This window comes from Nerophis ophidion, linkage group LG11, assembly GCF_033978795.1.
Source record: "Nerophis ophidion isolate RoL-2023_Sa linkage group LG11, RoL_Noph_v1.0, whole genome shotgun sequence".
NCBI classification, from domain to species: Eukaryota; Metazoa; Chordata; class Actinopteri; order Syngnathiformes; family Syngnathidae; genus Nerophis; species Nerophis ophidion.
Window position 1 is genome coordinate 7,612,041 of NC_084621.1, and position 13,045 is coordinate 7,625,085.

The following is a 13,045-nucleotide window of genomic DNA, read 5'->3' on the forward strand; positions in this document are numbered from 1 at the left end:
TCTTCAAATAGGAGCTCCTCGCTGTCTCGCCGGACTAACGGTTTGCATTTGTCCCACCCGGCAAACTGTCTAATTTTTCATGCGATGCTAATACTCACGTGGAGTACTAATTTCATTACAACATTCCGGTTAATCTAATTAGGAACACCAGCAATACGGAAGTTTTTGACAATTTTCCTAATTTCACGAGATTCTGATTTTGCTTTTTTTTTTTTTGTTAGCTTATTTTTTGTCGCCTTTTTTTTCATGCGATGCTAATACTCCCACTGAGTGCTAATTTCATTACAACATTCCGGCTAATCCAATTAGGAACACCAGCAATACGGAAGTTTTTGACAATTTTCCTAATTTCACGAGATTCTGATTTTGCTTTTTTTTTTTTTGTTAGCTTATTTTTTGTTGCCTTTTTTTTCATGCGATGCTAATACTCCCACTGAGTGCTAATTTCATTACAACATTCCGGCTAATCCAATTAGGAACACCAGCAATACGGAAGTTTTTGACAATTTTCCTAATTTCACGAGATTCTGATTTTGCTTTTTTTTTTTTTGTTAGCTTATTTTTTGTTGCCTTTTTTTTCATGCGATGCTAATACTCCCACTGAGTGCTAATTTCATTACAACATTCCGGCTAATCCAATTAGGAACACCAGCAATACGGACGTTTTTGACAATTTTCCTAATTTCACGAGATTCTGATTTTGCGTTTTTTTTTTTAGCTTCTTTTTTGTTAGCTTTTTTTCATGCCGTACTAATTTCATTACAACATTCCAGCTAATCCAATTAGGAACACCAGCAATACGGAAGTTTTTGACAATTTTCCTAATTTCACGAGATTCTGATTTTGCTTTTTTTTTTTTTGTTAGCTTATTTTTTGTTGCCTTTTTTTTCATGCGATGCTAATACTCCCACTGAGTGCTAATTTCATTACAACATTCCGGCTAATCCAATTAGGAACACCAGCAATACGGAAGTTTTTGACAATTTTCCTAATTTCACGAGATTCTGATTTTGCGGGTTTTTTTTAGCTTCTTTTTTGTTAGCTTTTTTTCATGCCGTACTAATTTCATTACAACATTCCAGCTAATCCAATTAGGAACACCAGCAATACGGAAGTTTTTGACAATTTTCCTAATTTCACGAGATTCTGATTTTGCTTTTTTTTTTTTTGTTAGCTTATTTTTTGTTGCCTTTTTTTTCATGCGATGCTAATACTCCCACTGAGTGCTAATTTCATTACAACATTCCGGCTAATCCAATTAGGAACACCAGCAATACGGAGGTTTTTGACAATTTTCCTAATTTCACGAGATTCTGATTTTGCGTTTTTTTTTTTTAGCTTCTTTTTTGTTAGCTTTTTTTCATGCCGTACTAATTTCATTACAACATTCCAGCTAATCCAATTAGGAACACCAGCAATACGGAGGTTTTTTAGCAATTTTCCTAATTTTATGAGATTCTGAATATGCATTCTTTGTTAGCTACAACTATAATCATAAAACCTCGTTAATAAATATGTGCTTGAAGTATTTTACTCATGACGACCAACGTGTGTGGCTACCATTCGTCCAGGGTTGAGGACAAACCATCTCAGAACCACTGCTCTACATGACCTTGGATCCATTTTTTCGAAGAACGTCAAGAATGATAATAAAACCTGAAAGTAGTCCGAGAGTCTTCAAATAGGAGCTCCTCACTGTCTCGCCGGACTAACGGTTTGCATTTGTCCCACCCGGCAAACTGTCTAATTTTTCATGCGATGCTAATACTCACGTGGAGTACTAATTTCATTACAACATTCCGGTTAATCCAATTAGGAACACCAGCAATACGGAAGTTTTTGACAATTTTCCTAATTTCACGAGATTCTGATTTTGCTTTTTTTTTTTTTGTTAGCTAATTTTTTGTTGCCTTTTTTTTCATGCGATGCTAATACTCCCACTGAGTGCTAATTTCATTACAACATTCCGGCTAATCCAATTAGGAACACCAGCAATACGGACGTTTTTGACAATTTTCCTAATTTCACGAGATTCTGATTTTGCGTTTTTTTTTTTAGCTTCTTTTTTGTTAGCTTTTTTTCATGCCGTACTAATTTCATTACAACATTCCAGCTAATCCAATTAGGAACACCAGCAATACGGAGGTTTTTTGACAATTTTCCTAATTTCACGAGATTCTGATTTTGCTTTTTTTTTTTTTGTTAGCTTATTTTTTGTTGCCTTTTTTTCATGCGATGCTAATACTCCCATTGAGTGCTAATTTCATTACAACATTCCGGCTAATCCAATTAGGAACACCAGCAATACGGAAGTTTTTGACAATTTTCCTAATTTCACGAGATTCTGATTTTGCGTTTTTTTTTTTTAGCTTCTTTTTTGTTAGCTTTTTTTCATGCCGTACTAATTTCATTACAACATTCCAGCTAATCCAATTAGGAACACCAGCAATACGGAGGTTTTTTAGCAATTTTCCTAATTTTATGAGATTCTGAATATGCATTCTTTGTTAGCTACAACTATAATCATAAAACCTCGTTAATAAATATGTGCTTGAAGTATTTTACTCATGACGACCAACGTGTGTGGCTACCATTCGTCCAGGGTTGCGGACAAACCATCTCAGAACCACTGCTCTACATGACCTTGGATCCATTTTTTCGAAGAACGTCAAGAATGATAATAAAACCTGAAAGTAGTCCGAGAGTCTTCAAATAGGAGCTCCTCGCTGTCTCGCCGGACTAACAGTTTGCATTTGTCCCACCCGGCAAACTGTCAAATTTTTCATGCGATGCTAATACTCACGTGGAGTACTAATTTCATTACAACATTCCGGTTAATCCAATTAGGAACACCAGCAATACGGAAGTTTTTGACAATTTTCCTAATTTCACGAGATTCTGATTTTTCTTTTTTTCTTTTTGTTAGCTTATTTTTTGTTGCCTTTTTTTTCATGCGATGCTAATACTCCCACTGAGTGCTAATTTCATTACAACATTCCGGCTAATCCAATTAGGAACACCAGCAATACGGAAGTTTTTGACAATTTTCCTAATTTCACGAGATTCTGATTTTTCTTTTTTTCTTTTTGTTAGCTTATTTTTTGTTGCCTTTTTTTTCATGCGATGCTAATACTCCCACTGAGTGCTAATTTCATTACAACATTCCGGCTAATCCAATTAGGAACACCAGCAATACGGAAGTTTTTGACAATTTTCCTAATTTCACGAGATTCTGATTTTGCGGGGTTTTTTTTTAGCTTCTTTTTTGTTAGCTTTTTTTCATGTCGTACTAATTTCATTACAACATTCCAGCTAATCCAATTAGGAACACCAGCAATACGGAGGTTTTTTAGCAATTTTCCTAATTTTATGAGATTCTGAATATGCATTCTTTTTTAGCTACAACTATAATCATAAAACCTCGTTAATAAATATGTGCTTGAAGTATTTTACTCATGACGACCAACGTGTGTGGCTACCATTCGTCCAGGGTTGCGGACAAACCATCTCAGAACCACTGCTCTACATGACCTTGGATCCATTTTTTCGAAGAACGTCAAGAATGATAATAAAACCTGAAAGTAGTCCGAGAGTCTTCAAATAGGAGCTCCGGACTAACGGTCTTATTTTTCACGCGATGCTACTACTCACGCGGAGTGCTAATTTCAGTGGCTTTCAGTAGGCCTTGAACTAACTTTAAAATGCTTTTAGTATCATTAAACACCATTAACTTGTTAACAAAAATGTATTTTTCATAAATAAATCAATATAAATTATAAATATGAATGGTCAAGTGAAAAATAGCTTGCCTGCAGAAAATGTGTGACTGCCCCTGGTTTATTGGATTGTGGGGGGGTGGGCGGTCCTCTCCAAGGTTTCTCATAGTCATCATTGTCGACGTCCCACTGGGGGGAGTTTTTCCTTGCCCTTATGTGGATGTCGTTGTGGTTTGTGCAGCCCTTTTGAGGCACCTGTGATTTAGGGTTATATAAGTGAACACATTGATTGATTGATTGATTGATTGATCTGTGTTAGAACCAGACATCTTCTATTTTAGAAAAATAAGAGTTGTAGAAATGACTGGAAAGTGGCGACTGTGTTTTCTTGAACAGCAAAGAGACTGCAATGATGATTTGGTTGCAGCACAACAACAGTGTGTGTGATCACATGTCCTCCTGGTAGATTTGGTTGCAGCACAACAACATTGTGTGTGATCACATGTCCTCCTGGTAGATTTGGTTGCAGCACAACAACATTGTGTGTGATCACATGTCCTCCTGGTAGATTTGGTTGCAGCACAACAACATTGTGTGTGATCACATGTCCTCCTGGTAGATTTGGTTGCAGCGCAACAACATTGTGTGTGATCACATGTCCTCCTGGTAGATTTGGTTGCAGCACAACAACATTGTGTGTGATCACATGTCCTCCTGGTAGATTTGGTTGCAGCGCAACAACATTGTGTGTGATCACATGTCCTCCTGGTAGATTTGGTTGCAGCGCAACAACATTGTGTGTGATCACATGTCCTCCTGGTAGATTTGGTTGCAGCGCAACAACATTGTGTGTGATCACATGTCCTCCTGGTAGATTTGGTTGCAGCGCAACAACATTGTGTGTGGTCACATGTCCTCCTGGTAGATTTGGTTGCAGCACAACAACATTGTGTGTGATCACGTGTCCTCCTGGTAGATTTGGTTGCAGCACAACAACATTGTGTGTGATCACGTGTCCTCCTGGTAGATTTGGTTGCAGCACAACAACATTGCGTGTGATCACGTGTCCTCCTGGTAGATTTGGTTGCAGCACAACAACATTGTGTGTGATCACATGTCCTCCTGGTAGATTTGGTTGCAGCACAACAACATTGTGTGTGATCACATGTCCTCCTGGTAGATTTGGTTGCAGCACAACAACATTGTGTGTGATCACGTGTCCTCCTGGTAGATTTGGTTGCAGCACAACAACATTGTGTGTGATCACATGTCCTCCTGGTAGATTTGGTTGCAGCACAACAACATTGTGTGTGATCACATGTCCTCCTGGTAGATTTGGTTGCAGCACAACAACATTGTGTGTGATCACATGTCCTCCTGGTAGATTTGGTTGCAGCACAACAACATTGTGTGTGATCACATGTCCTCCTGGTAGATTTGGTTGCAGCACAACAACATTGTGTGTGATCACATGTCCTCCTGGTAGATTTGGTTGCAGCACAACAACATTGTGTGTGATCACATGTCCTCCTGGTAGATTTGGTTGCAGCACAACAACATTGTGTGTGATCACGTGTCCTCCTGGTAGATTTGGTTGCAGCACAACAACATTGTGTGTGATCACGTGTCCTCCTGGTAGATTTGGTTGCAGCACAACAACATTGTGTGTGATCACATGTCCTCCTGGTAGATTTGGTTGCAGCACAACAACATTGTGTGTGATCACATGTCCTCCTGGTAGATTTGGTTGCAGCACAACAACATTGTGTGTGATCACGTGTCCTCCTGGTAGATTTGGTCGCAGCACAACAACATTGTGTGTGATCACATGTCCTCCTGGTAGATTTGGTTGCAGCGCAACAACATTGTGTGTGATCACATGTCCTCCTGGTAGATTTGGTTGCAGCGCAACAACATTGTGTGTGATCACATGTCCTCCTGGTAGATTTGGTTGCAGCACAACAACATTGTGTGTGATCACATGTCCTCCTGGTAGATTTGGTTGCAGCACAACAACATTGTGTGTGATCACGTGTCCTCCTGGTAGATTTGGTTGCAGCACAACAACATTGTGTGTGATCACATGTCCTCCTGGTAGATTTGGTTGCAGCACAACAACATTGTGTGTGATCACATGTCCTCCTGGTAGATTTGGTTGCAGCACAACAACATTGTGTGTGATCACATGTCCTCCTGGTAGATTTGGTTGCAGCACAACAACATCGTGTGTGATCACATGTCCTCCTGGTAGATTTGGTTGCAGCGCAACAACATCGTGTGTGATCACATGTCCTCCTGGTAGATTTGGTTGCAGCACAACAACATCGTGTGTGATCACATGTCCTCCTGGTAGATTTGGTTGCAGCGCAACAACATCGTGTGTGATCACATGTCCTCCTGGTAGATTTGGTTGCAGCGCAACAACATTGTGTGTGATCACATGTCCTCCTGGTAGATTTGGTTGCAGCACAACAACATTGTGTGTGATCACATGTCCTCCTGGTAGATTTGGTTGCAGCACAACAACATTGTGTGTGATCACATGTCCTCCTGGTAGATTTGGTTGCAGCGCAACAACATTGTGTGTGATCACATGTCCTCCTGGTAGATTTGGTTGCAGCACAACAACATTGTGTGTGATCACATGTCCTCCTGGTAGATTTGGTTGCAGCACAACAACATTGTGTGTGATCACATGTCCTCCTGGTAGATTTGGTTGCAGCACAACAACATCGTGTGTGATCACATGTCCTCCTGGTAGATTTGGTTGCAGCGCAACAACATTGTGTGTGATCACATGTCCTCCTGGTAGATTTGGTTGCAGCACAACAACATTGTGTGTGATCACATGTCCTCCTGGTAGATTTGGTTGCAGCACAACAACATTGTGTGTGATCACATGTCCTCCTGGTAGATTTGGTTGCAGCGCAACAACATTGTGTGTGATCACATGTCCTCCTGGTAGATTTGGTTGCAGCACAACAACATTGTGTGTGATCACATGTCCTCCTGGTAGATTTGGTTGCAGCACAACAACATTGTGTGTGATCACATGTCCTCCTGGTAGATTTGGTTGCAGCACAACAACATTGTGTGTGATCACATGTCCTCCTGGTAGATTTGGTTGCAGCACAACAACATTGTGTGTGATCACATGTCCTCCTGGTAGATTTGGTTGCAGCACAACAACATTGTGTGTGATCACATGTCCTCCTGGTAGATTTGGTTGCAGCACAACAACATTGTGTGTGATCACATGTCCTCCTGGTAGATTTGGTTGCAGCACAACAACATTGTGTGTGATCACATGTCCTCCTGGTAGATTTGGTTGCAGCGCAACAACATTGTGTGTGATCACATGTCCTCCTGGTAGATTTGGTTGCAGCACAACAACATTGTGTGTGATCACATGTCCTCCTGGTAGATTTGGTTGCAGCACAACAACATTGTGTGTGATCACATGTCCTCCTGGTAGATTTGGTTGCAGCGCAACAACATTGTGTGTGATCACATGTCCTCCTGGTAGATTTGGTTGCAGCACAACAACATTGTGTGTGATCACATGTCCTCCTGGTAGATTTGGTTGCAGCACAACAACATTGTGTGTGATCACATGTCCTCCTGGTAGATTTGGTTGCAGCACAACAACATTGTGTGTGATCACATGTCCTCCTGGTAGATTTGGTTGCAGCACAACAACATTGTGTGTGATCACATGTCCTCCTGGTAGATTTGGTTGCAGCGCAACAACATTGTGTGTGATCACATGTCCTCCTGGTAGATTTGGTTGCAGCACAACAACATTGTGTGTGATCACATGTCCTCCTGGTAGATTTGGTTGCAGCACAACAACATTGTGTGTGATCACATGTCCTCCTGGTAGATTTGGTTGCAGCACAACAACATTGTGTGTGATCACATGTCCTCCTGGTAGATTTGGTTGCAGCACAACAACATTGTGTGTGATCACATGTCCTCCTGGTAGATTTGAGGGAGCCCCAGCTGTTCCGAGTGGGTCTCAGCAGATTGTTCAGCCTCCAACATCAAATCAAAGTGCGACGCGGGGACGACGTGGCGCTGAAATGCTACGCCAGATCCTCCGAGCAACCTACCTACTACTGGTTCCGGGAGGTGAGGAATTTCATCATTTTTTTTGTGTTGTTTCACTTTCTCTTTTTCCTCCAGCTTTGTTTTGGCAATGTTTCGTGTCCTGTTTGTCGTTCTTCTTCGGCTAAGACCGGGGCCTCTTTGCTTGGGACTCCAGCTCGCCTCCTCCTGAAGAGTAATGAGGTCTTGATGTGATTCATAAACCTCTCATGATTGACAAACTGCTTTTGCTCGCCACCCCGGCAAAGGACGTTCATCCGGCATGATGACAGCCCGTCGGGCCGAGCTGAGAAAATGCGATGAGTCGACAGGTGCGTTCAAGCAAGCTTTTTGGTCAGGAAACAGATTAACGTGTGTCATCAAAATCCCAAACCCAGACCCAATTGATTCGGAATTTTATTGATTTGATTCATTATTTTCCTCCTGGTATTAAAGTTTGTGCAGGAAATCATGTGAGAAATACAACACAGTATATTATAGGTGTAGTGGTAGTACTTTATATACATTAATAATAGAAGACATAAAATTAATTAAAAAAAAAAAATGCTGCATGAAAATGTGTATAGATAATAATAATATATTAAATAGAATGAATAGGCAATTAAACAAAACAATTAAACAAACCTTAACAAAATCATTTTAAATAATACCTGATACATTTAAAAAAATAAAAACAATATATTATAGGTAGAGTTGTTTTACAATATATACATTATTCATACAAAAATGTAAAAAAAACATGTGTACTGTATCGTATAAAAGTATGTTATCCAAATACAAAACAATAAATTGGACAGAAGACATACAATTTATAACATTCATTTTTTTCGCTGCATGAATGGTACATCCAATAAAACAGGAGATAATAATAATATTTAATATAATATGAACATTGAATAGGCAATTTAAAAAAAAATAATAATAATAATTAACAAAATAAAATAATACTTGATACGTTTGAGAAACATTTGTAATTTAAAAAGTGTTGACATTTTTGTTCATCATAAATAAACATCATAAATATCATATATCCATGTGTATATATATGTATATATGTGTGTATGTATATATATATATATATATATGTGTGTATATAGATGTTGTTAAAAATGTTACACTAATTACACAAAGCTGACATGCAGGCAGTTTTTTTTTCTTTAAAAAAATCTATAGATTGTATTGAAATTCTAATATTTTGGTTTCATGAAGTCAAGAGTGTCCATACCTTTTCAAAAGGGTTCAGGTTTAAGAAAATAAGGCACTCCTAACTTGGAGAAGCCAAACCATTAGTTTTTAGTCCGCCCATTTCTGTCTCTGAGTGTGTGCTAAGTCAGGACAGCACACCCTGACCATAAAAGAAGATGTTCCTGTGTAAGTGTCTGGAAAACAACAGCTTTAAGTCATAACTTAAATGTTGGTGTCGAGCTAGACATGTAGTCTCTTCTTAAGGATAGGGCTATCACTTTTGATATGCAGAATCACAAGACCAGAAATAAACATCCCCTCTAGTGGCCATGACATCATTTTTCCTTTCATTTTCTTGCAGAAATTCTAACATTTTGGTTTCCTGAAGTAAAGGGTGTCCACACCTTTTCAAAAGCGTTCAGGTCAAGAAAATGAGGCACTCTCAACTTGGAGAAGCCAAACCATTAGTTTTTAGTCCGCCTTTCTATCTCTGGGTGTGTGCTAAGTCAGGACAGCAAACCCTGACCATAAAAGGAGATGTCCGTGTGAAAGTTTCTGGAAAAATACTGCTTTAAGTTATAACTTAAATGTTGACGTTGAGCTAGACATGTAGTCTCTTCTCAAGGATAGGGCTATCACTTTTGATATGCAGAATGACAAGACCAGAAATAATCATCACCCTCGAGTGGCCATGACATCATTTTGCCTTTTATATTCTTGCAGAAATTCTAATATTTTGGTGTCCTGAAGTAAAGGGTGTCCATACCTTTTCAGAAGAATTCAGGTCAAGAAAATGAGGCACTCCTAACTTGGAGAAGCCAAACCATTAGTTTTTAGTCCGCCCATTTCTGTCTCTGAGTGTGTGCTAAGTCAGGACAGCACACCCTGACCATAAAAGAAGATGTTCCTGTGTAAGTGTCTGGAAAACAACAGCTTTAAGTCATTACTTAAATGTTGATGTCGAGCTAGACATGTAGTCTCTTCTTAAGGATAGGGCTATCACTTTTGATATGCAGAATCACAAGACCAGAAATAAACATCCCCTCTAGTGGCCATGACATCATTTTTCCTTTCATTTTCTTGCAGAAATTCTAACATTTTGGTTTCCTGAAGTAAAGGGTGTCCACACCTTTTCAAAAGCGTTCAGGTCAAGAAAATGAGGCACTCTCAACTTGGAGAAGCCAAACCATTAGTTTTTAGTCCGCCTTTCTATCTCTGGGTGTGTGCTAAGTCAGGACAGCACACCCTGACCATAAAAGGAGATGTCCGTGTGAAAGTTTCTGGAAAAATACTGCTTTAAGTTATAACTTAAATGTTGACGTTGAGCTAGACATGTAGTCTCTTCTCAAGGATAGGGCTATCACTTTTGATATGCAGAATGACAAGACCAGAAATAATCATCACCCTCGAGTGGCCATGACATCATTTTGCCTTTTATATTCTTGCAGAAATTCTAATATTTTGGTTTCCTGAAGTAAAGGGTGTCCATACCTTTTCAGAAGAATTCAGGTCAAGAAAATGAGGCACTCCTAACTTGGAGAAGCTAAACCATTAGTTTTTAGTCCGCCTTTCTATCTCTGGGTGTGTGCTAAGTCAGGACAGCACATCCTGACCATAAAAGAAGATGTTCCTGTGTAAGTGTCTGGAAAACAACAGCTTTATGTCATAACTTAAATGTTGATGTCGAGCTAGACATGTCGTCTCTTCTCAAGGATAGGGCTATCACTTTTTTTCCTACGAATCCACCTGCCAATCTCAAACTAAGGGGCCTTATCTTTTTATGTGCTCAAACTGAAACACCACTATTTAATTAAACTCGCTGGTTATCTTTCTCCGAGATGAATATGAACATTCATAATTAATTAAGTTAATTAATTCATTTCACCTGCAAGGCATCTAAACATTATTTTGACATGTTGAGGTCGATCATTTAAGGGTCAGTCTTCACCCAGGTTTTATTTGGATTCCCGGCGTGGAAAGATTATCGTGTGTGATTATCTGCTAGACATTCCCACTACCTTGTGCAGCGCTCCCTCGCTGTCAGTGCGACTGACACCTCGGCAGTAGCTGCTGTCAGCAAAGTGACAAAAATGACACCGGGAGCGTCACGCTGCTGCTGTGATGTGTATTTTCACGCACGTTATCTGCGTGTGGATTCAGGGCAGGAAGTGGCGCCACATCCCAGACAGACAGCAGCCCTGCAGGACCGAAGAGACACAACCCAGTCAAAGATTTGCATACCCGTATTTTCTGGACCATAGGGCGCACCGGATTATAAGGTGCATCAAAAGGGGTCTTATTAAGATTGTTTTTTTTTTCTAAATATAAAACCTTTCCTTGTGGTCTATGTCAGGTTTAAACATCGATGACATCTATTAAAACAGACAAGAAGCAAAGAATCAAAGAGACTGAGTCCAATTTGGCTCAGTGAGGAGAAAGGTGTACATCTGTACCCTCGTACAGTGTCATTACGCCGTAACAAAAAAGGTTCAAGTCTCCTATTTTATTTGGATATTCCCTATTTACATAACAAAAGCTGTTTCTAAAAGAATGGCATTATTTTCGGTCACTTTAAGAAAAATATGCCTCGGGCTTGGGCTGGTCCTGGATCGAGCTTGGGCAGGTCTTGGATCACAATATATAACCACTCTCGTCTCCGCCCATCGTACACAATGGATTTTACAAGCCTTTGGCTTGGTGCAACAAAGACAGCCTCTGTCTGCTCGCCGGAAGTTTCCAAAAACGGAAACGTTTGTGATAACTTACACATAATTATTCTAACAGTGGTTTTTTGGTCAAAATGTGACAAAAATGACAGTTGCTTGAGGATGCGCCGTTTTTGTGGGTGGTCTTATTTACGTGGCTCACCTTCGGCAGCGTCTCCTCTTTGCACCGGTCACCCCACATCTACGGCCCCCTCCAAGGTTTCTCATTGTCCCATTGAGTTGAGTTTTTCCTTGCCCTGATGTGGGACCTGAGCCGAGGATGTCGTTGTGGCTTTTGCAGCCCTTTGAGACACTTGTGATGTAGGGCCATATAAGTAAACATTGATTGATGGATTGATAGTCCGGAAAACAAGGTACAAAAGGCTGCCTTGTGTTGCGATCCGTTACTCGGATCTTGACACGTTATTGTTTAATTTTCCATCTGTGTTTTCATTCTCCGTCTGACCCGTTTATGTCCCGTTTAGTCCATCACCATGGTTACCTATTAGTTTCAGCTGCCACTGCCACTCTGTTAATCACCTTCCCCGGCATAGGTCGGTTGGTAGAGTGGCCGTGCCAGAAACTTGAGGGTTGCAGGTTCGATTCCCGCCTCCGCCATCCTAGTCACTGTCGTTGTGTCCTTGGGCAAGACACTTTACCCACCTGCTCCCAGTGCCACCCACGCTGGTTTAAATGTAACTTAGATATTGGGTTTCACTATGTAAAGCGCTTTGAGTCACTTGAGAAAAGCGCTATATAAATATAATTCACCTTTATTATCCAGCCTCTTCTGTGTATTCTTTCTGGGACTCGAGCTTGCTTTCACGCAACGTGACGTCAGGTATGTTTTTCTCGCTAGCTCATCAGCTAAGCCTCCTTGTCATCTTTAGCTCACATGCTAATCATCTTTGTTTTTACTTTTGTGCCTTGGTGCCAAGTCTTAGTTTTTTATACTTTTGTTTACCTTACTTAGCTCCAGTGTTTTTGTTCAGAGCTCCCTTTTTGTTAATAAATTTGTTAGATCCTACCTTTGTTGTGTTCGTCGTTTGGACACATCCACGAGAGAATCGAACTTGGTACCACGATGCCGAACCGGCGTTACACCTTGGCCAGATCTGCGCTTAAATGTATTTTTTTGGGGGGGAAATTCTCTTTAATTCCCTTCAAATTGAAAGGAACGTCCCTTGGCAGGAGTCTCAGCTCGCCCAGAAGCCAAGTCATTTGCATTCTGTTACTTCTTGTTTCTTGTTGGATTGTCTCCCCGCCGCCATCTTGCTCATAATAGTGATGCTATTTCCGTGTCAGTCATTCTTCCCGCTCCCTCGCCGTCTC

General features: G+C 40.3%; 1 protein-coding gene across 1 annotated transcript in view; it reads left to right on the forward strand.

The window, feature by feature from the left end:
- The window catches only part of si:ch211-79k12.1 (uncharacterized protein LOC568891 homolog), a 70,349-nt gene that overhangs the window by 37,877 nt on the left and 19,427 nt on the right, over positions 1-13,045 (forward strand). Inside the window, exon 5 of the mRNA XM_061915012.1 lies at positions 7,702-7,847. Within this exon, the coding sequence (XP_061770996.1) occupies positions 7,702-7,847 (146 nt within the window). The remainder of the gene's footprint in view (positions 1-7,701; positions 7,848-13,045) is intronic.